Raw genomic sequence first — 24,818 nt, 5'->3', positions numbered from 1 at the left:
AGCGACCAGAATGGTGACCGGTCTGCAAACCCTGTCTTATGAGGAAAGGTTGCAGGATTTGGGAATGTTTAGTTTGCAAAAGAGAAGACTGAGAGGAGACTTAATAGCTGTCTACAAATATCTAAAGGGCTGTCACATTGTAGAAGGATCAACTTTATTCTCATTTGCACAAGGAAAGACTAGAAGCAATGGGATGAAACTGAATGGGAGGAGACACAGATAAGATATTAGAAAAAACTTTTTGACAGTTAGAGTGATCAATGAGTGGAACAGGCTGCCACGAGAAGTGGTGAGTTCTCCTTCAATGGAAGTCTTCAAACAGAGGCTGGACAGACATCTGACTGGGATGATTTAGCGAATCCTGCTTTGAGCAGGGGGTTGGACCAGATGGCCCAGGAGGTCCCTTCCAACTCTACGATTCTATGATTCTATGATATTCAGATGAATCCCCCGAAGGATCCATTCAGCATAATGAGGAAGCAGATTTACTCTGGACTCAGTAAGACCTCTGTTCAGATGTCTTTCTTTTCAGGGCGTTGATAGGAGAGGGAGTTCCCTCCCTATCCCTTTATCCTAAAATGTCACAGGCATCGCTCCTGGCTGTGAGAGGCAGGTGTCAGCTGAACATCTGAAGACTATCGGACGTGCACAGCTACCGTGCCAGAGTGATCGTCAGGACGTATCCACAAGTCCAAAGTTGGCACCCACTTCCCAGCTAGGACGTATGGATACGTCTAAGGTTGTGAAGTATATACTATATATACACAGATATTAAAAAATCTACATAATGAAAACTAATTAGGTGACACTTTCGAAACAAGAAATAATTGTGTAAAAAATTAAAAATTCTCATACTGCTATTAACAGTTTTTTTATTAACGTGTGTACAATATATTAAATAGAAAAAAAAAATTACAAACAAAATTCCAACCCATTAATCCCAAGTCTTACCCCCTTCAAAGATGAGGTATTCACTCCTGAATCATTTTCACAGCATTTGAGAGAATGTAACGGACAGGCACGGTGCAGCGGGGGGGACAGGAGGCGGCACCCCGCTTTGGCACAACAATTACACAACCTGCCAAATATGTCACATTACAAAACGGAATCATGGTTAATGCCCCTGAAACGTCTCCAAAAAACAAGATGTGCTTTCAGTTCCTCTGGATTGTCTCGTAAAGAGGATAGATGCATGCACGGTCAGTGTTATTACGAGGCAAGGCCACTTTCATCCCATTGTAGTGTTTTCTTACCTATCGACACAGTGGAGCAAAGTAGGTGTAGAGGTGGTTTCAACATGTTCCCAAAAGAAGAAGTAACCACCATAACAACCCGAAAATTTCAGGTCAGTTTTTTTCTCCTTAAAAATGGCTACCAAACCTATAATGCAGCCAATAAAAAAAGCTGCTAATATCAAATCACACATGAATGTAAGGATTTCTAGAGGTTCTCAACTGTAAAAACATTAAGACTTCCTGTCATTTATCCTAATTCTCACAGTGAACAATAAATGAGCAAGTAGAAATTTTTAGACTTCAGCTTTAACGCTTCTAGAGGATCAAAATAAGCAATTTTTATTCTAACGGGGGTTCTCCGATGGGGGGGGGGGGGGGGGGGGAACAGTTATCACCGCTACAGTGTATAGGTAAATAACTATTGGTGTGCGTCTGACTGTTGGGACCTGCGCCGATCAGCAGAAGTGGCGGTAGCGCACCTGCTCGACTGCAGCTCCAGTCATTCCCCTTGGGGCTGGCACGAAAAAGCAGAGGGCAGCGTTCAGCAGCCCCATAGAGGATGAGTGCAGTGTCGTGCTGCTTCATTCTCATGGAGAGGAAAATTCCTCGTTCTGCTGATCGGTGCGGGTCCCAGGGGCCAAACCTCCACGGATCAGTAACTTGTCAATTATCATGTGGATAAGCGATAACATGTTTTCACCGGACAACGCCTTAAAGTTGCCATACACAGACAAAATTCTGCTGAACCCATTGATATCAACCGACAGTCTAAAGTGTATGGGGGAGCCCACAACATTCCGACAGATGATATCAAGGGGAAGAGAAAGATTTGTCTTACAGAGTTTTACGGCTGATCCCTTTATTTAGTGAGGAGATAATCTGCTGCTGGATAATCAATCGAATGATCATTCAGCCGACCGCTATGCAATGTATAGGTGCTTTTATGGACAATAACTTATCAAGAAGAAGGTATTCATTTCTGTCCATAGATTAAAAAAAAACTAAGCACTGGCGTTTTATACCCCGTACGATAGAAAGAAGCTGCATCTGGTTTCTAAAGAGAACATGTGAATAACAATAGTAAAAAGGTCAATGCCATAAGTGATAATGGAGAAAAACAAACTGGTTTATCGATAGGACTCAGGACCTCGCTCCATACTCCAGTCCTTGCAGTGCAGGGATTTCTGAAATCTAGAAAAGCCTAGAAAAATGTTATACTATATTGACCAAAGCACAAGTCTGATGAGATAAAAAAAAACTTGCCAAGTATAAAAAAGAAAATATTAGAATGTTAAGTTTAGAAATAAATATGATGAAGTGCTGCTACAAAAAAAAAACAAAAAAAACAGTTCTTTCCAGCAGCAAGAATAGTGCTTTTTTCCTTTTGCAGATAATGCAGGTATCCAGGCATTGGATTATGTATATTGCATTCTGTGAGGTTCCCACACATTGTTATACGACTATGGGCCCATACAAATAGAGAACATGTTGCTCTGCACCAGCTGGGAAGGAGTTTTAGCTTCGATGCAAAGCGGATCAGAGTAGCCAAGCGCATAGGTTAGGTGAACGCTCACAGATGTTTTAAGCCCTCCTGCCACCGCACAGTAGTACTAGTACAATGATATCCTACAATACCCCCCGATAAATTACACACATGCCGACCACCACTTATTGGATGACACCGATGTACATCATGGTATTCCACGAAATTCCACATAAACAATAAAAATGATCCTCAAAGAAGGGGCTCACATGTAACACAGTATGGCACACTACTAAGAAGGACAGGAGTAATACAATTTAAAAGTAGATGAAGAATACAGAATCACCAGCACACATAGGGTGGATAAGGGGGTCATCATCTATTAGGAATTAGTTTGATTACTCTGCTCATACTGTTTCCTTGAGGTGCCATTTTGTATTACCTGCATCATTTGTATGAATTGGCCTTATTCTCCATATTTCTGAGATCTCCTTCAATAAGCTTCAGCAATATTTGTGTAATTACTAGGTGTAATATTGGATATCATTGTTGTAGCGGATATTGTGGATTGCGGTGAGAGCCAGTTATAACATAATAAAAAGTATAAGTATTCACCCTCACCGATCTCCCACAGCTCCTGTTCTGATGAACACCTTGTTCTCGAAGGTCCCTACTTCTTGATGTCAAGCCGACCCACCAGAGAGGACACCTTAGCCAATCACTGGCTGAGGAAGGTCACGGCTGCGGCCAATGATTGGCTTTTCTGATGTTCGGACAGGACCAAGAAGTAGAGACAGTCAGGGAGCAGAAACGCAATAAAAAAAGGGACCATGTCATCAAATAAATCAGTTAATAGCTTGCTACGTGGCGTGCCTTCTCCTCTCTCAGTCACTATAGAGCTTCAACACTGATCAGCAAGGAGCCTTCTACCCTCCACAGACCGGATGGTAGATTCAGTAATATGGTTGTACTATACTACGGGCACAGCGATTTCCATCAACACTAGTGCAATCTGAACTATGCCGGGAACTAGATGACAATGTGCCATCGTTGCCTACGGCCAAGACTGTCTTATTACATCTCCTGTGCTGTGTGAAGTCAGAAGGACACTTAACATTCAAGCTGATACTTAAGAAAAATCAGTGTTTTACCCCCCCCGCCCCACAAATCAATAGTACCCATGAAAATAAGAATCTTATCAGAGAAACCTGCCTCGTTCTCCTCCAGGACTGATCCTTCATTCTCAAAATTTCTCAATTCCTGGGTAAAAATCTGTAATCAGTGAAGACAGCAGATATTCCCATTGACAAAGTTGCTTATTTTCACGTGTGCTAATGATTTATAAAACTAAGTATCAAAAGGATGGTCCCAAGTACAGGAACAAACCAATATGCTGCTTCAGGGTCAGTTTTTGCCTACAGACCATACAATGACAATACATGGAATAAGCAGAGCCGTTAAGGCGCATTCTCACCAACATGGTAGAAGATTAAGGAAAAAAAATGAAATGTTCGGAGCCAGTTACTGAAAAAAAAAAAAATAAAAAAAATCGTGAATCTGACTTTGTGCTATGGCAATGGAAATGTTTTGGGTCGTATTGCTTTGTCATGCACATTTTCACACCACATATGTCTAATAGGCTTAGAGTTCAATAAAAAAAAAAAAAAAAAAAAAGTCAAAATCCAACAACCAGAGTCCTCGATGCAGTCGTACTCAGTGAACAGACCCCCTAGGAGCTCCGCTGAGAACAGGCTTTAAGTGTCGGAGGCTAGATGAAGTTCGGCTATGCTCTAGTATACCAGGCGTCAAGTGCAGGGCAGTTCCTCATTTCCATTGTACGCTGCCCATGAGCAGCAGCAATCGTCACCATCCTCGTTTGGCAATGGAGTGCTCAGAAGTGGTTGCCAGCTAGGAGAGGCTCGTATCCCAAAGCGACACACGTCCTCTAAGACTGTTCTTGGTCCTGCTGCTGCATCTGTTTTTTCTTGACTGAGATCCTTTTCTTCCTGGCAGCCAGCATCTCATAGAAGGGGTCCACACTAACTGCTGCCCTATGGAGGAAGGGGGACAAGGCACGTGAGAGGCTTTCCTTCAGGTTACACTGTGCAAAACAAGCAATAAACTACTGCACCCAAAATGGAATAACGCAACTAAACAGCACAATGTAAGGGTACGGTGCTGCCTCGTCAGCACACTGGGGGGTTCTCGCCTCTCACTCACACCAAGTGCACATTATCATAAGGCCAAGTTCAAAAAGTGTGTCGAATTTGCCAGCCACAAAATGGTGGCGGTCACTGGATCCGTGAGCACAGCGGACATTTGCAGGAGCTTTACTGCACTTGTGTGATCCATACATTGGCCCAGACTAGCATATGCTGCAATTTTATCCATGCAAACCTGAAGTCCATGAGAAAATAGCCGACGTGTACCAAGCTGAAATGTTTAATCAAGCGTCTGCACTGACAAGCAGAGCGCAGGGATTGTACGGTACATGTGTGGGGTCGTGTCTGGCATTACAGATCAGCACATTAGGGTGAGGAGAGGTGAGCTGCAGCAAGGGGCAGACTTGTATGGCGCACCCGTCTGCAAACCTGTTGTGGTCTCCCTTTGATCATACACTGATAGCATTTTTTCACTTTAAGGTTGAGAGAGAGACACAGACAGACAGACATTTTATTTTTGTCCGGCACCCAGACAGAATTTCGGGTTAAATCAGTGTCTGGAGGATCCGCCGGCCAAAAAAACGTTGCAAGCTCCGTTTGGAAATCTTTGAAAGTCAATGGGGGAAAAAACGGATCTGCAAAGAAAAATGGCGGATCCGTTTTTTTTTTTCAAAATCAGCGGATCTTGACTGATTGTCAAAAACGGAAGTGTGAAAGAGGCCTTAACCTACAGATATGAGGTTAATCTGCAGGTTAATAGTGCTCCAAACCTGTCCGATGCCGGCACTTACACCCCAGCTGCAGAGAGGAAATTAAAGGGGTATTCCAATCTTCAAGATCCTGTCCCAATATGTAGTAGGTCAAATATTAGCAAATGCTTCCAATAATAAATGTAGCATAGTTTTTCTCTTTCCTCATGTTCAGACATTGCAGAACCTTAGTTATTCATGGTTACAACCACTGATATAGTGGCAGTTAGCTAGTGGTTGTAACCATGGATACCCAGGGTCCTGCAATGGCTGCACATGAGGAGAAAGACACAGCGAATCAGAAGAACTATACTACATTTTTAATTGGAGGAATTTGCTATATTATTATTATTATCTTACTACATTTTGGGCTAGGATCTTGTAGATCTTGTAGAGGGAGAACACCCCTACAACCTTATTCCTCCCGGTAGGGTTCTTGTCTGAGTCACAGGGGAGGTGTCGGCATCGGTTCAGACTCCCCTCAGTGTATAGAGAGCGGTGGCTGTAAACGCACCCCGGCAATGATTGACAGCAGCTCAGCATTATGGCCGGGTGTCAGTAATGGGAGCGTGGTATATTAGCACTCCACATTTAGTAATGATGTTACTAGTCATGAACACATGAACCTTCTTTAGCAGTTGGAGAACATGGTACAGAACCTCAAGATGAAGCAATAATGTACGTGGTAACATTTGATTTTTTTTCCTTGTAGAAACTTGACCAATACTTTAAGTATAGAAGGAGTCTTTACTTTATAGATTTGATCCATTCTTCTTTCTCCTCTGGAGTTGGGGCAGAAATTTTGTAGACATTATGGTTGCCTTCCACTACTCTCCCATCAGCCTCCGTTTTGCACGCTTTAATAAGTTGTCCCTTGTTGTTTGGTATATAGAGCTCAAAGCAGTTCTGAAACAGAAGGAAAAAGTTACATTGTCAACATATTGGTATCAGGATTTTTTTTTTTGGAACCTGTGCGAGTTTGTTTTTCAAAAGATCATGGACCCATTACAATAATAAATAAATTAATTTTATTTCTATAGCACCGACATATTCCGCAGCACTTTACATTTCAGAGGAGACTTGTACAAACGATAGACATTACAGCATAACAATCACATAGATTATAACAGATACCAAGAGGAATGAGGGCCCTGCTCACAAGCTTACAATCTATGAGGAAAAAGGTAGATATGAAAGGTGGGTGGCAACAATTGCCCTGAATGTGTCTGTACTGTTACACACTTATTATGGCTGGTCCAAACGGAGGGCTAATAGATGCATAAAGTATGTGGGAACAAGATGCAGGGAACCTGGTTATGGTAAAACTTTTGACTGTGCCGTACAGGGATAGTTAGCTTAATGCGTTGAGGTGGTAGGCCAGTCTGAATAAATGAGCTTTCAGGGCAAACTTAAAATTGTAGGGATTGGGGACTAATCGCATTGACCTGGAAAGTGCATTCCAAAGAATTGGCGCAGCACGTGTATAGTCTTGGACACGGGAGTGGAAAGTTCTGATTATTGAGGATGCCAACCGCAGATCATCAGCAGAATGGAGGGCACAGGTAGGGTGGTAGACTGAAACGAGAGAAGAGATGTAGGGTGGTGCTGAGCCATGGAGTGCTTTGTGAGTGAGGGTAATAAGTTTGTACTGGATTCTGGAGTGGATGGGTAGCCAGTGTAATGACTGGCACAAGGTAGAGGCATCGGTGTAACAATTGGCGAGGAATATGATCCTGGCTGCAGCATTCAAGACAGATTGGAGGGGAAGAGTTTGGTAAGAGGGAGACCGATTAGAAGAGAGTTACAATAGTCCAGACGAGAATGAATAAGAGAAACATTCTGCCCTTCCAAAAAAAAAATGTCTTTATGCGGACCAATTGATATTAGCAATTACATTTTATCGATGTTCCATGCGGATCTTCAGAGCGTGATCATGTTCTCTCCTGCAAGCATATCAAAGCTAGACTGCACTACAATCCGCTTTTGAGATCAATGAGGATGGAGAGTGGCAGGCAGCTGTACTGTTAGGTAGGGTCACTAGGTGCATCCGCAGCTGGAATCAGTGGGATCACAGTATGATCAGCTCCCTCCTGCTGACCCTGCAGAGCTGAGCTGTATACAAACCTGGTAGTCATATCAATTAAGGATGCGGTCAGTGTCAGGAGACCGTTTTATTAAAAATGACCATTAGGTGCAACCACAAATGCTCGACTGACAACATTAGGGTTACCGGAGGATGATCTAGTGACAGTGAAGGATAATGTTAACTTTTTAGAATTAGTATTTGGCGAGTTTTTCTGGAGCGTATCTTCATGTGCAAAACACACAGCATATTACAGTTCCAGAACGGATCGGACTTGCATAAAGCTTATTCCTACTCTTGATATTCATTTTTTTTTTTTTATGCTGTGGAAACTGACCTGCGGTGTAATTTTGAAACCTGCAGCCGCCCGCTCTCTTAATGAAGAGGTCTATTCAGAAAACAGAAGTTAAGATTTTGGAAATAACCCTGTAACGGGTAGGCAAAGCCAAGAAATGGTTTTCGGATGGGACAAGGTTTGTAAGAATTGATTTACGGGACACAAACAGATCCAGCACAAATAAGAAATGCACCGATATGAGAAACAGGCCTTATATGTACCACAACGTACCGGTTTCCTGGGATCTTCAACTTCTCGAATGCTGAGGTTCTCCAGAGGGATGATACCTCGGGGCTCTTTATCCTGAGTAACAAGAATGGGGCAGAATTTAGCTGAAATTATATTGATACATTGCAAGATGCTGAGACACAGACAGGACATAGGAGGAGCTTACCGTGGTGTACTCAAAATAATACAGACAGTTGTCAGTGAGGATGAACCAGCGCCTCTTCCATGTTTTCACCCGGCCACCTGGAAAAGGGGGAGTGGGAATTATTGGAGAGGACTACGTCTTTGCAACGATTATCTACTTGTATGGTGAACCAAGCAGACATCACACAGCCATCCAAAGAAAACCACAGAAACACCATGGGGATGTCTACGGTCAATGATGGAGGTGCAAGTAAGGCCTCATTCAGACGTCTCATTTTCAGACACTGAATATAATGGGCATTTGTTCTATGTGGCCGATTACATGACTGTTTTGCAGACTGTGTGCAAAAAAAAAAAAAACCCCCAGAGATGTTCATTTTTTTGTGTCTTGTCGTATTTGACTTTTTTCCAACAAATTCTTAAAAATGCCACTCTGTTATTGAACTTGGCGCAAGATAAAAAAAAAAGTGCGCTTTATTTTCGCCTTTTACAGATATCCTTTCACTAGTCACGTTTTGTCTAAAACTTCACTTCAAAAACAGAAACTGGAGTAATACATGCCAAAAATATAAAGAAAAAATCCCTGCTTTTATCAAATGTTGCATTCTATTGGCACAGGGGGGAGAAAAAAGAAAAAGAGGACGTCTGAATGAGGTCTAAAAAGCCCCAATAACGGATTGATAATCCTAGGAGAAAACTAACATTATGGAATGAAATGTGAACACTTATTTTAGTCATTTGTTATCAATTAAGATTCTGAGTTTTGAAATTAGTCCACATGGAAGCAAAAAAACACGAGTGTAAAAACTAAAGGGGAGTCATCACCAAAACTAAGCACATAGTATTCCCAACTACAATGGGTTGTCCAAAATGGGACCAGACTGATAGTGGGGCGGTTCTGAAAAGGTCCCATTTTGCTGACCTGAAGCACAGACATGGTCCCAGTGAAGGTCAGTAACGCAGTTTTTCGCATTCACTTGTGTGCATGAGACCTTACTGCTATTTCATTATACAGAAGCAGACACTTAGTCTGGAGATTACATTATATCATGGACCAGCAGACCCCTATAGCTGCCCTGCAGCTGGTGCCCGCCACCATGTCAGGCTACAGCTAAAAGGGACATTTATAGCAGGGCTGTGGAGTCGGAGTCGTGGAGTCGGAGCTCATTTTGGTGGAGTCGGAGTCGGTATAAAATGGACCGACTCCGACAATATATAATAAATTGGGTACAGTAATTCAATGCAGGATGTGCTGAATATTTTTTCATAGGAGTTTGGGAAAGTTATGAAATGTCCTATAAATGGCTGTTATATTCCTGATCTAAGGCTACATTCACACACAGCGTTTTTCCTGTGTTTTTTGAGGATACGTTTTTCAACTGCAAAAGTTGATCATCTTTTTAAAAAACTGCATCACCTGAAAGGTTTTTGAGCTCATAGCTAATGTTTTCAATAGCAAAAGCAGATTAGAAATCTGCTCTATCCATATCGTATCTGTACCAAAAAGAATGAAAACCGGGTAGTACACCAATATATACAGTGGGGCAAAAAAGTATTTAGTCAGTCAGCAATAGTGCAAGTTCCACCACTTAAAAAGATGAGAGGCGTCTGTAATTTACATCATAGGTAGACCTCAACTATGGGAGACAAACTGAGAAAAAAAAAATCCAGAAAATCACATTGTCTGTTTTTTTTCATTTTATTTGCATATTATGGTGGAAAATAAGTATTTGGTCAGAAACAAGCAATCAAGATTTCTGGCTCTCACAGACCTGTAACTTCTTCTTTAAGAGTCTCCTCTTTCCTCCACTCATTACCTGTAGTAATGGCACCTGTTTAAACTTGTTATCAGTATAAAAAGACACCTGTGCACACCCTCAAACAGTCTGACTCCAAACTCCACTATGGTGAAGACCAAAGAGCTGTCAAAGGACACCAGAAACAAAATTGTAGCCCTGCACCAGGCTGGGAAGACTGGATCTGCAATAGCCAACCAGCTTGGAGTGAAGAAATCAACTGTGGGAGCAATAATTAGAAAATGGAAGACATACAAGACCACTGATAATCTCCCTCGATCTGGTGCTCCACGCAAAATCCCACCCCGTGGGGTCAGAATGATCACAAGAACGGTGAGCAAAAATCCCAGAACCACGCGGGGGGACCTAGTGAATGAACTGCAGAGAGCTGGGACCAATGTAACAAGGCCTACCATAAGTAACACACTACGCCACCATGGACTCAGATCCTGCAGTGCCAGACGTGTCCCACTGCTTAAGCCTGTACATGTCTGGGCCCATCTGAAGTTTGCTAGAGAGCATTTGGATGATCCAGAGGAGTTTTGGGAGAATGTCCTATGGTCTGATGAAACCAAACTGGAACTGTTTGGTAGAAACACAACTTGTCGTGTTTGGAGGAAAAAGAATACTGAGTTGCATCCATCAAACACCATACCTACTGTAAAGCATGGTGGTGGAAACATCATGCTTTGGGGCTGTTTCTCTGCAAAGGGGCCAGGACGACTGATCCGGGTACATGAAAGAATGAATGGGGCCATGTATCGTGAGATTTTGAGTGCAAACCTCCTTCCATCAGCAAGGGCATTGAAGATGAAACGTGGCTGGGTCTTTCAACATGACAATGATCCAAAGCACACCGCCAGGGCAACGAAGGAGTGGCTTCGTAAGAAGCATTTCAAGGTCCTGGAGTGGCCTAGCCAGTCTGCAGATCTCAACCCTATAGAAAACCTTTGGAGGGAGTTGAAAGTCCGTGTTGCCAAGCGAAAAGCCAAAAACATCACTGCTCTAGAAGAGATCTGCATGGAGGAATGGGCCAACATACCAACAACAGTGTGTGGCAACCTTGTGAAGACTTACAGAAAACGTTTGACCTCTGTCATTGCCAACAAAGGATATATCACAAAGTATTGAGATGAAATTTTGTTTCTGACCAAATACTTATTTTCCACCATAATATGCAAATAAAATGAAAAAAAAACAGACAATGATTTTCTGGATTTTTTTTTCTCAGTTTGTCTCCCATAGTTGAGGTCTACCTATGATGTAAATTAGACGCCTCTCATCTTTTTAAGTGGTGGAACTTGCACTATTGCTGACTGACTAAATACTTTTTTGCCCCACTGTATTCTGTTCTATCTAAATATCTTGATTATTGGATCATAAAAATGATTAAATGTCTGAGGTTCACACTGTACTACAATAAATTTTTCACTTAAATATAAGCAATATGTGTGGGAGTCGGAGTCGTGGAGTCGGAGTCGGTGTAAGGGAAATTGAGGAGTCGGAGTCGCAGGTTTGGCTTACCGACTCCACAGCCCTGATTTATAGGGAATGTGTCATCACAAAACTACTCAATGTAAAAAAAAAAAAAAAAAAAAAAAAAAAAAGTTGTGTTACCTGTCATTTTAATCCTGCCTATGATAGTGAGAATGCTGAAAACTCTTCCTGGAAGGACAGGAAGTGGGAGTCTAAAAAAGCTCCATTGGCCTGTGTGAAAACCGCAAAACTACGCATTTTGAAAGAGGCCTTACACTGTACGATTGTTCTTTAATAGGATTCTAGAAGGAAAACGTAACACTGAAGGATTGGTGGTATGATCTCTCCTTTACCAGAAAGCATGCCTCCTCTTTGCAGCACATACCTTAATAGCGATTTGGGCTCGTAGAGGTGACTGGGAGACCCTAATTGATAAGGTCCACCTGCTCCAATAGGGTACAGACATAGGTTGCCCTGATGTTTGAAGGTAGCAGAATGGCACAGAATTGATTTTCAGCGATGGACAGTCTAATTTTACTATGTATAGTTGCAAAAACACAACTCTAAGTAGGAGTCTTATAAGAGACACCCATCACTTAAAGACGCACTCACATCAACATTTTTATCCTCCCAATATACAGCACTGTGTACTTACAATTGCTCAATTCACCTGTCTACCCAATTAATTTTTTTCTATTGTCTGCTCTATGTAGAAACAGGAAGTCTATTTTCCTTGCAGCAATCATTCCCCTCTTCACCTCCTGACCCAGCTGCTCCCTCCTCCCCCTGCCAGGGACTTTTGCAGTGACTGATGACTCATACAGGGAAAATTGACCTCCTGTTTCTACATAGAGCTTAGAAGGATTCACCTAGTCCAGACCTGGACAAAGTGTGACTCACGGACAGATAGCCGTAGGGCTGGAAACCAGAGGCCCACAGTTCGCCCGCTCGCTGTCTCCATCTGCGCTGACTTCTTTGGTGGAGGAGCCCCAGGCCACTTCCTCCACCAATCAGCGTGTGAAACAGCTGATGCGATGATGTCATTTTAGCTGTGTATTGCAGAGTAAGCGCTCCGGAGGCAGAGCGAGAAGAGCGACAGGGAACGGGACCAAGACGAGTATGTGGTGTTCGTTTTTTTTTCATATGTATGGGTAAGCTCGGGGGGGCCGTGTGGGGCCTCACGCAGTGTGTCTGGGGAGGCCGTGTGGGGCCTCACGCAGTGTATATAAGGAAAGCCATGTGGGGCTCCTGCAGTATATATAGGGAAGGGCTGTACTCTGGTTCAAATTATATATATCCCTTAATATATAGCATACTTAATTATGCTCAATATTAAGGGATATTATAATAATATTGATAATAATTGTATCGATATTAATATTGAGGAGAATCAATTTCAGCCTATTGGTTTGGCGCTCCACAACAGTCACAGTCTCTCATGTGGCCACTCGGGAAAATTAATTGCCCACCCCTGGAGGTAGTCAGTTATTAATCACATGATTTCATAGACATAATGGAAAAGAGAATTATCTGGGTAGAAATGCAAAATGAGCAATAGTAAGTATACAGAGCTATATAATATGATGCCTGCAACATATTAACAGGATAAAAAGGTTGATGTGAGGAGGAGGGAGGAAGAGGAGAAGGATGGCTTCTTTATTAACATGAAGCTCCAGAGAGCCAATTTTTAATCTAAGTAGGCCAACTGCTAGTGTGAACGCCGCAATTATCGATTTTCACTATGGAAGGCGCTGCTCGGATATTACAGGCTTAGTTGAAACGATAGACCCCCTGTCAGGTACATAAAATAAAACATGTGATCATCTGATGATTGCTGTACGCACAGATCTTCTAAACACATAACTATGATGACGGAAGAAGAAATGCCGAGCTCTACCTACCTCCTGGGGAGTTATTGTGAGAAGACGAGAGCAAATGTCATCAGCGGCCGAGCACACAAGGTACAGAAGAACAAAGAAAAAAAAAAAAGAAAGCGGGGGACAAAGAAAGAGGGATACATGATGAGGAGAAGAGAGGTCAGGCAGACGGGCGAGTCAGGAGAAAGAGAAAAGGAAAAATAAGTTACATAAACGAAAGGTGGAAATCAAGGCACATACAAATCCTCTAGGCACAGAGCTTGCTCAGCACTACAGCAAGGAAACCTGGGAAGAACCCGTGAGGAGCCAGGCGAGGAGTGCACGTATCGCCAGGCCCCGGAGAAGAGTGTATCCTCCGCCATATGTCACACACTGTACACACCCACAACCATATATCACGCACTGCGTGCACGGACCACGGATATGGGCACATTGGAGGGTCCAGCCTGGAAGGACAGGCACTACCAATACCTATGCATATTGAAATCCATATAGATTGGCGGTTTCAGTCTACACGTTTGTGCTCCCCTCCCACCAGCTTGCGCTATACGCCGCCCCTGCACAGAATACTACATTACTATGCATAGGGGGTCGGATGTGACAAATTATGAAATCTGTCTCTAATCTGCCCCAATTCACACTCCATGCATGTGATCGGCTTCCTGCAGCCCCTTCACATTCAATGGAAAAGGTATATTATAAAATATATAGAATTTGGGGTGACATTCTCAGGTTACTCCACTAAGTGATTGAACCAAGGCAGCTCAAACTGCAAATCTGCTGCAGAAAGTAGAGTCTAACGCCACTTTCACAAGATGCCACAGCTCAAAATTCAAATAAAAATTTGGGTAAGTGTGATTTAATTTTTTTTATTAGGCTGTTTTTTAATGCTATGTTCCCAATTAATTTACACACCCGCCAGAGGATGCACAACCTCCCGTCAGGCCATTATTGCCCAGGACCACATACGCAAAACACTGCGGTGCAACCACACAGATTTGGAAGTCAAAGCGGATTTCAGGTTACGTGGCTCCATAGGAACATGACAGGACGGCAATAGAGGACGCCGGAGGGCACAGAAGAGCAGAGCGTATTCAGCCGAAGATTTCATTGCACCAGACACAGTAAATAGTCTTACCCAATTTAAGAAGCCAGCCTTCTCGGTCAGGATTAAAGAAGGTGTGAGTCAAGTCATTCCCATCGTCTTCTGGGATCTTAAATGGTTCATTTCTGATACTATCATACAAGTTCTACATAAAAAAAAAAAAAAAAAATTTAAAAGGGTTGTTCACCTTTGGGGATTTTTTTTTTTTTTAAACACTTAAAATGCGAGTATTTGGGGTTAGAAATTATTTTTTGCCATTTGCTTTCATTAAAAAGTTTGTACCATTTAGCTTCTATAGCCTCTGTGTTGCACTGTCTATTGCAGGCTGCAGAATGATTTAACTGAGCATCCGTCAGGGAGCTCAATTAGAGTGAATTATCAAGGTGTGGGCGGAGATTATAAATCTTATGGGGGTTTGATTTTTTTTTTTTTTTTTAGCCCCTCTCAACTGATTTATGTCAGCCCACACCAAAGAGAAATGAGCAGCAAAGAAAAGCCTATAAAAGCAAACAAGTGCATTTCATAAAAAAAACTATATAAAAATATATAAATAGTGTAAAAAGCTGTAAAAGCAATATAAATATTGGTGGAAATTTTTTTTTTTTTTTTTTACTCTAGCAAAATTACGCCGCCGATGCCTGTGCAGTAGCATCTATCGGAACAACGATAGGTGCTACTGTACAAGCGCAGCTGGCGCAATTTTGAGAAAGATTTTATTTTTTGTTATAAGCAACGTATATGACTAAATAAAACAAGTCAATACACATGCTATCATGCCACAGCGCAGGTGCCACTACATGCCTGCTGAAGGTGATTTGTTTTCCATTACATATAATAATCAGTCTGTAAGCTAGGGGGCAGGCCAGTGAGGGGTCAGTGACCTTGTCAGGAGCCATACTGATGCATACCTAATCAGAGCACCACCACATGAAGACCCCCACACAGGCCGCCCCGGAGCACGAGCATATCATTAACTTAAAAATGAAAATAAAGATTACACAACAACCACAAGACGAATTTAATCACCAGGTATCATTTTAATCAGTATAATGGCGCCGACCCGACATTGTCTGTAGTTTACTGAGCACAATCCTGCTGACAGGTTCCCTTTAAGGTTTGTGTTACAAGGATCAGATGAAGACAGCGTAGAATAGTCACATATTTTAAGTGTAATTAAAGGGAAGAGCCGGGCTACATGACTGCAGTCAGAATATATATATAGATCCGCCTGAGAACCATAGGGAGAGACTAGACTAGCCCGGCGCTGCCCCCAGCCGGATTCTCCCCACACCGCTCCAGCTGACTGACATGTCCATCCTGTGTGTACATAGAGAGACCCATCAACTACCTGGAGAGGACTGGGTAGAAGCCGGCATGGCCCACACTAATCAGATCTCTCCTTGTGGCTCTTCAAACCAGTGTTTACCTGAAACGCTGCAGTGGTAAGCATACCTGGCTGTAACAGCTCAGCAAGGCTCGGATTCATGCTGCAGGTGGTTTGTGGCAGCGTGAATCTAGTAACAGGGCCCCTTTCCATATTTCAGTATGGTTCTCATTATGAAAGACTTCACAGTTACAGAGTTTCTTACCCGAAGTAGTTCCTCGGGAAGGTCACCTCCATCATTAATGCCCCTGTTCATAGAGATGAATCTTTCCACGCTGGGTTTGTCTCGAACATTGGGATTATGCAGACTAGTGTTCAACATGATGACAGCAAAAGACAAGACGTAGCAGGTGTCTGTGTGCAGGAAAAAAGCAAAAACACAGCAAATAAATAGAGGACCAGTATTTAACTAATCATGTGAGCGCTGTGTGCTAATTATCACATGCTTTATCATCACAAATTGCTACAGGTCTTTATAATAATTTACTACTAAACTAAAGCTTAGAGCAGGTTTCTCAGTGTGAGATGTAATGATACAGCTCCGATATCCAGGTCTGACCTCCCGCATTAGGCAGTGTGGGGAGAGGGACTGTGCAACAGAGTTTAGCTGTGTCACATTACAAGCCCTTCTATCAGAGCTCCTGATTACCGAGTGTGCCACTCTCACACTTATGCCTGCTGTGCTCAGGTAATTCATATAGTGGCAGCAGGCTGTCACTCCATCTCACACAGGAGTAACCTGCCTGTTCTGGACTACTCCTGTGTGAGACATGACAACACTGCAGAGTGATTACAAGTTGATCAGAGCATACACAAATGTGATTACTGAAACATCTCCAGACAGGTGTTGTGGGGGAGGTGTTATACATCAACTACTGCTGTTAGATGCCAGCTATCTAACAGTAGGCATCTGCAGGGTATGAGCCCTAACCACACATAGGGACCCAACATAGCAAGTCCAATAGACAGATACTGAAATCTTTTCCATTTTCAATACAGGATTTCAGCGTCGGCCATCATGTCTGCACAGCTTTTACCAGCACATTAAAGATTTTCTCTACAACAGACTTTGGAAGTGAATACTTATAATTACTTTTTTTTTTTTTTTTTTTTTTAATATAGAAAAGGAAGTCAAATGTCCATCCATCCATACCTGTGGACTGAAACACCCCAGGATTACACATACAATATCTTTGCGCAAAAGCCTCCATCATGCGGTCAATCTTCTGAGCTTCTCCCGGTAGACGAAAACTCCACAGAAATTGCCTGAACATATGAAAAAGCAAAATTAAATACTGAAACGTAAAAAAAATAAAAAAAAAAATAAATAAAAAACATAATGTGTTGGGCAGTGGTAGCAGAACATATAACATTCATCCACTATCAGCACATACTTGCACAAACCCACATCTGTAAGAGGAAAGAATCAGTCAGAGTCACAGCAAGGCTGCTGTGCTATATGTGAATTGGCCAATTTATGCGCCAAGAACCTTCACTTTCGTAAGGAATTGAAAGGTTTTTTTTTTTTTTAGTTTACTCAGCAATGATAGATTTTGTGTTCGCTTGTGAATTGGTCCCTACAAAGTGCTGCTGCGTTCCTCCTTTTTGCAAGTGCTGTACTATACGTGTAGGGTGCGATCAGTAAGCTCCATTAGAAGGCCGCTGCGGCCTTTACAGTTCCCTGAATACTGCTTTTGCTTATGCTGTGGTCCAATGACCGCTTCCTCTTTCACAGAAAGCCATGTGCAAAGAAACGGGAACCTAACAAAAAGAGAAGCAGCATCGTGGCTCGGCGGCAGCAGCATCTGCATATGAGCTTTAATAATGGAAGTCACTGACCTGAGAGCTTGGACAAGGTTTAAATCTGTAAATTCATGGAGATCCACGAAGGCGTGAAGAACAGAAATATTAAAATCCTCCCTAAAAAGCATAAAAAGAAAAGTTTTAAGGTATGTGCACACGTTGCAGATTTGCCGCTGCGGATCCGCTCCAGAATTCCTAGAGATTTACAGTACAATGTTAATCTATGGGAGATAAAAACCGCTGTGCACATGCTGCGGAAAAATCCGTGTGGAAACAGCGGTTTATTTTCCGCAGCATGTCAATTCTGTGTGTGGATTCCGCAGTGTTTTTACAGCCATTCCATTATAGGAATCCGCAGGTGTAAAAATGCAGGCGAAATCCGCAATAAATCCGCAGGAAAAACGCGTGGATTTTGACCTGCGGATTCTGCCAAAATATGCAGAATCCGCACAGCAATCCGCAATGTGTGCACATACCCTTAAACAGATGCAAAGCAGCGCTAGCATGAGAATATGGGGGGGGGGGGGGGGGGGGAGATGACGGATGCAGAATTAGCAAGAGAAATCTGTCCTGACCATTATGTGGATGTGCATATTTGCAGAAGACATCTATTTATTTGACCTACTTATATAGCGCCATTAATTCCACAACGCTTTACAGACATCACTGTCCACATTGGGGCTCACAATCTATATTCACTATCAGTAGGTCTTAAATGTGACCACAAGTTCCTATAACACCCTTCACATTCCATCATGCAGAGAGTGTCTGAGGCCTGCTCTATACAAGGAGATACTGGCATCTGCAACTAACAGCAGCAATCTCATTTTCCAGAGGTGACTGATGAGGACAATCTTGGCCAAAAGTAACTAGAGGTGGTCAGGACAGTAGATACTGCTTGTGCCTTGCCTTAAAGATTCTCCTATGTTCAGCTGCACGTTCTCCAGGGATGATCCTGCCTTGTCCCAGGGCAAGCTTCTCTTCTTCGTTTATGTTGGCGTCAGGGGTTGAACAGCTTGCACTAAGTCCTGTACCCGATATGGATTCAGTCTTCAAAGTTGCTAAAGGCATCTCTCGACATGGCAAAAAAAATACCATACTGAAGAGTTGGGGCAAGAACACAGCTTTGTTTTATGCCACTGGTAACGCCTCCGATTCGACCCCATCATTTAGGATGTTGATGCCCTTCGTAAGCTGGGTAAGTTTACGAACAAGGTGAGATTTGATGGCAAATACCACAACTTCTTCTCGTCTTTCAGTGTTGCCTCGACCACTCCAAAAAAGCTTGAATCCACAACTATGATCTGTCAGTTGGCCCTTATCTGCTAAGCATGTTTCACTGAAGAGCTACTATGACCACATTGTAGCGAGCTAGCTCCTTTGCAACCAGTGCTGAACTTCTCTACGGTCTGTCCGCCTTGATATTTCCTAGCAGAGTTCTCGCATTCTATGTGCCAAGGTTAAGTACCATCATTTTCTTCTTTGTGTGTCCACCGCAAAGAGGGATACCTGCCAGCTGTGGTAGACTGGCTAGGGCAAGGTGATGCAGACTAAGACAGTTTTTCTAGCCCCTTCCTCAGAGGTGAGCAGAGTGATATTAAAGAGGGCTGGTCAGGCACTCAGGGGGCTGCCAAACTCCACTGCTGCTTCGGTCCAGTGGGAAGCGACCCCATGTCTTGAGCCGCCTGTGTGCAGGTTCGTGACTACAGTTTCCAGCTGCTGCAGATTCCACACCTGCTGCTTTACCACTCCCCCATAACTACATGACTTTGAAGCCATAACATTAGCTTGGCTTAAAGTGAGCAAGAGTTAGGCAGGACGTCAGCCTCAATCTTTCACCCGTCCCTTTCGAGTCCCAGTGGTAAGAGCTAGTCGAGACAACTGGAAATAGGTGCGGATGCAATAGATGGCCAGCAGTGTCCCATATGCGCCTTGATGCACCCTCACAGCACTTCATAACGCTTTGCTGGGAATCACTTTTCTGTCTATTGTATCTTATATAATATCTACCACACAGTCGGCCGGGCCCAGCCTTCACATGTACGGGTAGGCAAAACCCATGGGCCTCAAAACCTACAGCTACCCTCACCTAGTCTGGTCCGTTTGCCGAGGCGGTTTTCCAGTGTGTAGCCACTGCCGCATGCTAGCAGTTACTTGGAGGTACAGATGAGAGTTGAGTGCCAGATGAGGACTAAAGATGGGCCCTTCAAGAGGAGGTGGTACCTCTTATCTGGACACCCCATATAAACAAATTTGGCTACAGCCCCTCAAAAAAAAAAAAAAAAAAAAAAAAAAATGTTTTAATATAAACAAAGTACCTTTATTTTTTTTTTTTTAAATATATTTCCTACTTTGATGGTGGTGTATAAAGAGGAAAAAAAAAAAAAAAAAAGTTATAACTCTTGGAAAACAGGGAGAAATAAATGAGAGCGCAAAAACGAGAACTAGCTGCTACAGGAAAGAGTTAATGGAATACATCTAATATATTATACTGCATAATAGGGTATTAGTGAACACGAAAAGCATGATTGGCTTCTTGCAATTTCCACGAAGCTCAGGATTACCTCTCTCCTAAGTAGTCCCCGATAGCGGTCTTGTTCAGCCCTTCCCCTTTGTACAAGAAGCGTGCTATGTCTTCTGCAGTGTTTCTCAGTAACTCATTCTCCTGGAGATAGAGGATGCCCTAAAAAGTAGAGAAGAAAGAAAAAAAAAAAAAAAAAAAAAAAAAAAAAAAAAAGTATTTATCTTAAGGCCATGTTCCCAAGTGCAACAACGCTTGCTGCTTTTTTTCCTGCTGTCTACATCAAATTATGCAACAGCAATCTGCTTTGCTTATTGCATTTTTCTATGCATCCTTGGTGCAGAAATAGTGTTTTTGCACTTAATCTAGGACTTTTTTGTAAACTGTGGGCCTACTTAGGCAACTACCAGCCTGGTCTACCCAGCTCCAGCCAGAGATTCAGATGCTCCACATCAAAGCAGAGCTTCCTCTCCCACTCTGACGGCAGATGCCATGCTGACTGACACCCGGCTCCCCGCACTGCAAGAAGGAGCTTGAGACCAGTCAAAAGTTATTATTTTTACCTTTTTAGGATCCATATTAAACTTTTTTCTGCCCATCCCTATTTTCCGGTTTCTTTGCAAAGTTTTGCTGAGAAAAAAAAAAATAAAAAATAATAATAATAATAATAATAATAATAATAATAATAATATAATAGATTAGTAAATGTATACTTTTCACATTTGCTTATATAATGCTACTGAATAAATCACTAGGATTTAGACCTGAATTCATGGAGAACTTTATTGTGGGATCCAACTTGCCAATGGAGGTGGTCAATCTTAATACTGACATACTATAATTCACAATACTATTAGACCCATAGATACCTTCCCTCGTTGGCCTCCAGGCCTTCCACCTCATTCATAGCCTCGCTCAGCTCATCGCGCAGCCTCTGGATCTCCTCCAGAAGTTCCTGTTTCCTACGGCGGATGTTCTCCAGCTCGATACGCTCCTCTGGAGTCAGGTCAGCGGGGACTACGGAGGAAGGCACAACACAAACATACTCAGGACCCATTATGTTCAGCTGCCAAATATTTGGAATGGAGCAAAAAAAACTTTATAAAGAAGGGAAAAAAAAAAAAAAAAAAAAAAAAAAGTGTGGCTAGTGGGAAAGCAGCTCTGTTCCGACAAGTCACGCCCACCAGTTTTCCCTAGAGCTATTTCCCATCTCTGAGGAGTGTGTGGAGAGCTGCTGGACAAGTATGTGCAGGTATGACTGCACAATCTGACGTTACCGACGACCTCAGGCTGGACTCGTGCACGGAAAAGAAACTCCCTGGGGTCCAAAGACAGTGTACTTGTACCTAAACTGCACTGTGACGCTCAACCCGGGCAGCCCTGACATCAGAGAACGGATGCTGCGCCTTTTACGATCCCAGTTTAAAAGTGTAAAACAAACCAGTTACTTATTAATGCAGGCGAGCCACATTTTGAATGGCACACAGCAAGTTGCAGGCCAGCTGAGCTTCGCCGGCCAGCAGAGGCACAGTTTACAGTTGGAACGCGGTCGCCGTCAGACAAAGCCCCTTTAAACATAGTGTAAAGGAAAGCAGGAGGCCTGATCCTAGGGTCTTCAGTTTTTATGGCTGGTACTGTCTTGCTTGATCATTTTGCCGCTTACCACTTACAATGCCATGTATTCAGCAGACTCTTATTTGCCACTATTATTGCAGACTGAATTTGTGAATTTGCATTGTTAGTGAAAAAGCAAGAGAATCAAATCGAAAAGCTCGGGTCATAGATTTCCAACCATTTATTAGAGACCCAAGAACTGGCTCTTTGTATACCGATATAAATATTTCACAGCTGCTACGGAAAACACAGAAGCCATTGTGCTTTTTGTTTTATGGAAGAAAAAAAAAATTCCCTCTATAACCAGATCCAATTCTCATCATACAGTAAAACAAAGTCCTACTTGATAAGATAAAGCCACATTTAATACACTTTCTCATTTGTAACAATAATTACAGTATTATGCTCCATTCTGATGGAGAATGCAAATTCGCTGTAATCACTGGTGAGCTGGAAACAAAGGACGATCATCACACCTTGTAGGAGGTTCAAGATTGCGTTTCATCATCGGCGGATAGTTACTGCAATCTGGGCTACCACCTGGCCAGATTGATTCATCATAATGCCCATGGCACATATCTTCAGGAAGGGAACTTTCCTGCCCTGCCAGTAATGCAGAATAGCAGAGCAGTCACAGGGGTACACCCGTCACCTCTTCTGACACATAGCTCCCCGATGAGGTCAGCCAGCGCCATCATGTACGTGCCAGCCACAAGAAAAACTGAAGTGAGGGTAGTACATGTTTTGTTTTTTCTTTTTTTTAAATACATGTATGCGATATGTGCCTCTATAAAGGGAGCCTGTGCGGGGGAGCTCACCCTGGACACAAAATGGGCAAGCCTGTGCGGGGGAGCTCACACTTTATATAGGGGGCTGATAAAGTATTTGAGGTGGTCAGCATACTTAATTATGCTCAATATTAATATAAAATTAGAATATCAATAATATCGAGCAGAATTAATTTCAAGCATTATCTCTTCTTGTGCAGCTACAGATGTACAAGAGAGTACTGGTGTGTTAATCACATGACCTGGCAAGGGTTGTGGGGGTCATGTGACAGGTCACGTGATACATTGTGGGATGAGGGACCCAAGCCTTCTAAACTTCCCAGGGCCCTGGTTACTCTTAATCCAATCCTGCTTGTCATGGTGACATTACATCCTTTGCCAATAAAATTAAAAACACAATGAACCTTAGTGATGTATTAATGGTAACACAATTACTGAGACATGACAAGTCTTGATTAGGGGGATCCGGGTGTTACGACTCACACTGAATGCTAAATGGAGGAGCAGAAGAGATCAAGAACTGCTCTTCTCAGAAATTGAAGCCTACTGGGCTCGTCTAAGAAGGGCTCAGCTAAGCCTTTCCCGGTTCTTAATTGTATGGATTAGAGGGATATCTCCACGCTTGGATCTCAACTGATCAAAACATCCAACATGTCTAACATTGAACTGCACTTTCGAAAAATCTGATTCTGAAGTTCTTTAAAAGGTAAAATTGCAAACTATAAAAACAAATACCCTTGCCATTTACTTAATAAACGTCCCCTCTGTTAATTCATTGCCTTCTGATCATTGTTTGGGTAGGTTCACAAGACCGATCTTTCCAAATCAGAGAAAAAAAAAAAAAAAAAAAAAAATCTCCATTCTGCAAATCCATGAAAGTAACCAAAGACTTGCCATATAAGATTTCAATCCAACACTGAAATCAAAATCATACATGACTCCAACTGTTTTCCGATGAAGAGGAAAAAAACAAAAACAAAAAAAAAAAAAAAACAAAGATACACAATTGGACATATGCACATCCCAATAGAATAAGATAGCACTTCTATCTATATGTATAAACCCTTTAGGTTATCGGCCACCTCTTAAATCCAGCAGTGGTGGCAAGTCTCCTTGGCAATAAGCGCTGCTCTGAATCTGCTATGATCCTTGAGGCACCGATAGCACAGAAGTTCAGTTGTGATGATGCTGCTGCTCCAAACCGTTAATCATTTAGGAGCGCACCACCCCCGACGACGAGGAGGCCAAAAGGTAGGATAGAGGTGCTCCCCTGAAAATCAATCAGGAGACAAGTCCTTTGAGCATACAGGAAAAAAGGTGATCAGCTGGACAGTTTTACTTCATCGTTTCATGCCTGTGGAGATCTTCTAAATATTTCATAGACATGCTTATATGTAATTCTGGGTCACTAGCTGCTCACTGTGGTGACAGATGTCCTCAGGACCATTGTTCACCAGAACAAAACAATCACATATCAGATTTCCATCTCAGTCAATTCTTAGCAAAACCTGACATGAATAGCCACTAGTAGAGTTGAGCGATACCGTCCGATACTTCAAAGTATCGTATCGGATGGTATCGGCCGATCTTTAAAAAAAGTATCGGTATCGCCGATTCCGATACCGGAAGTCCCATTCAAGTCTATGGGACTTCCGGTATCGGAATAAGAAAAACCCTTTCCTGCCCTTGTACAGCCTCTCTGGGGTCTGTACGGGCCTTTCGGGGGGCTGTGCCGGCCTGCCAGGGGGTCTGTGCAGGCTCCGGTGGTCTGTGCCGGCCTGCCGGTGGTCTGTGCAGGCTCCGGGGGGCTGTGCCGGCCTGCCGGGGGGCTGTGCCGGCTCCGGGGGTCTGTGCAGGCATCGTCCGATGGGACTACAAGTCCCATCGGGCGATGCCTGCTACCATGACAGTGATTGACACATTAGCCAATGATGGGACAGTAGTAGTCCCATCATCCGGCTAATGTGTTAAATGTAAAAAAAAAAAAAATTACATGCTACATACATACAACATGCATACTACATACATGCTAC

At 42.8% G+C, this 24,818-nt stretch overlaps 1 protein-coding gene across 1 annotated transcript in view; it reads right to left on the bottom strand.

Moving 5' to 3' along the window:
* Positions 1-839: 839 nt before the first annotated feature.
* Positions 840-24,818, bottom strand: part of CYTH2 (cytohesin 2) — a 40,185-nt gene continuing 16,206 nt past the window's right edge. The window contains exons 2-12 of the mRNA XM_073571137.1: positions 21,253-21,400; positions 20,947-21,013; positions 20,427-20,545; positions 17,899-17,979; positions 17,213-17,325; positions 16,265-16,413; positions 14,709-14,820; positions 8,444-8,520; positions 8,281-8,352; positions 6,381-6,535; positions 840-4,769 (exon numbers count right to left, since the gene is read on the bottom strand). Of these exons, the coding sequence (XP_073427238.1) occupies positions 4,664-4,769; positions 6,381-6,535; positions 8,281-8,352; positions 8,444-8,520; positions 14,709-14,820; positions 16,265-16,413; positions 17,213-17,325; positions 17,899-17,979; positions 20,427-20,545; positions 20,947-21,013; positions 21,253-21,400 (1,199 nt within the window). The 3' untranslated portion in view covers positions 840-4,663. The remainder of the gene's footprint in view (positions 4,770-6,380; positions 6,536-8,280; positions 8,353-8,443; positions 8,521-14,708; positions 14,821-16,264; positions 16,414-17,212; positions 17,326-17,898; positions 17,980-20,426; positions 20,546-20,946; positions 21,014-21,252; positions 21,401-24,818) is intronic.

The sequence above is a fragment of the Dendrobates tinctorius genome, unplaced genomic scaffold, assembly GCF_039654945.1.
Source record: "Dendrobates tinctorius isolate UK_male_01 unplaced genomic scaffold, ASM3965494v1 ptg000028l, whole genome shotgun sequence".
NCBI classification, from domain to species: Eukaryota; Metazoa; Chordata; class Amphibia; order Anura; family Dendrobatidae; genus Dendrobates; species Dendrobates tinctorius.
The sequence above is the reverse complement of the archived record's forward strand: the minus strand, read 5'-3'. Positions and strand labels throughout refer to the sequence as shown.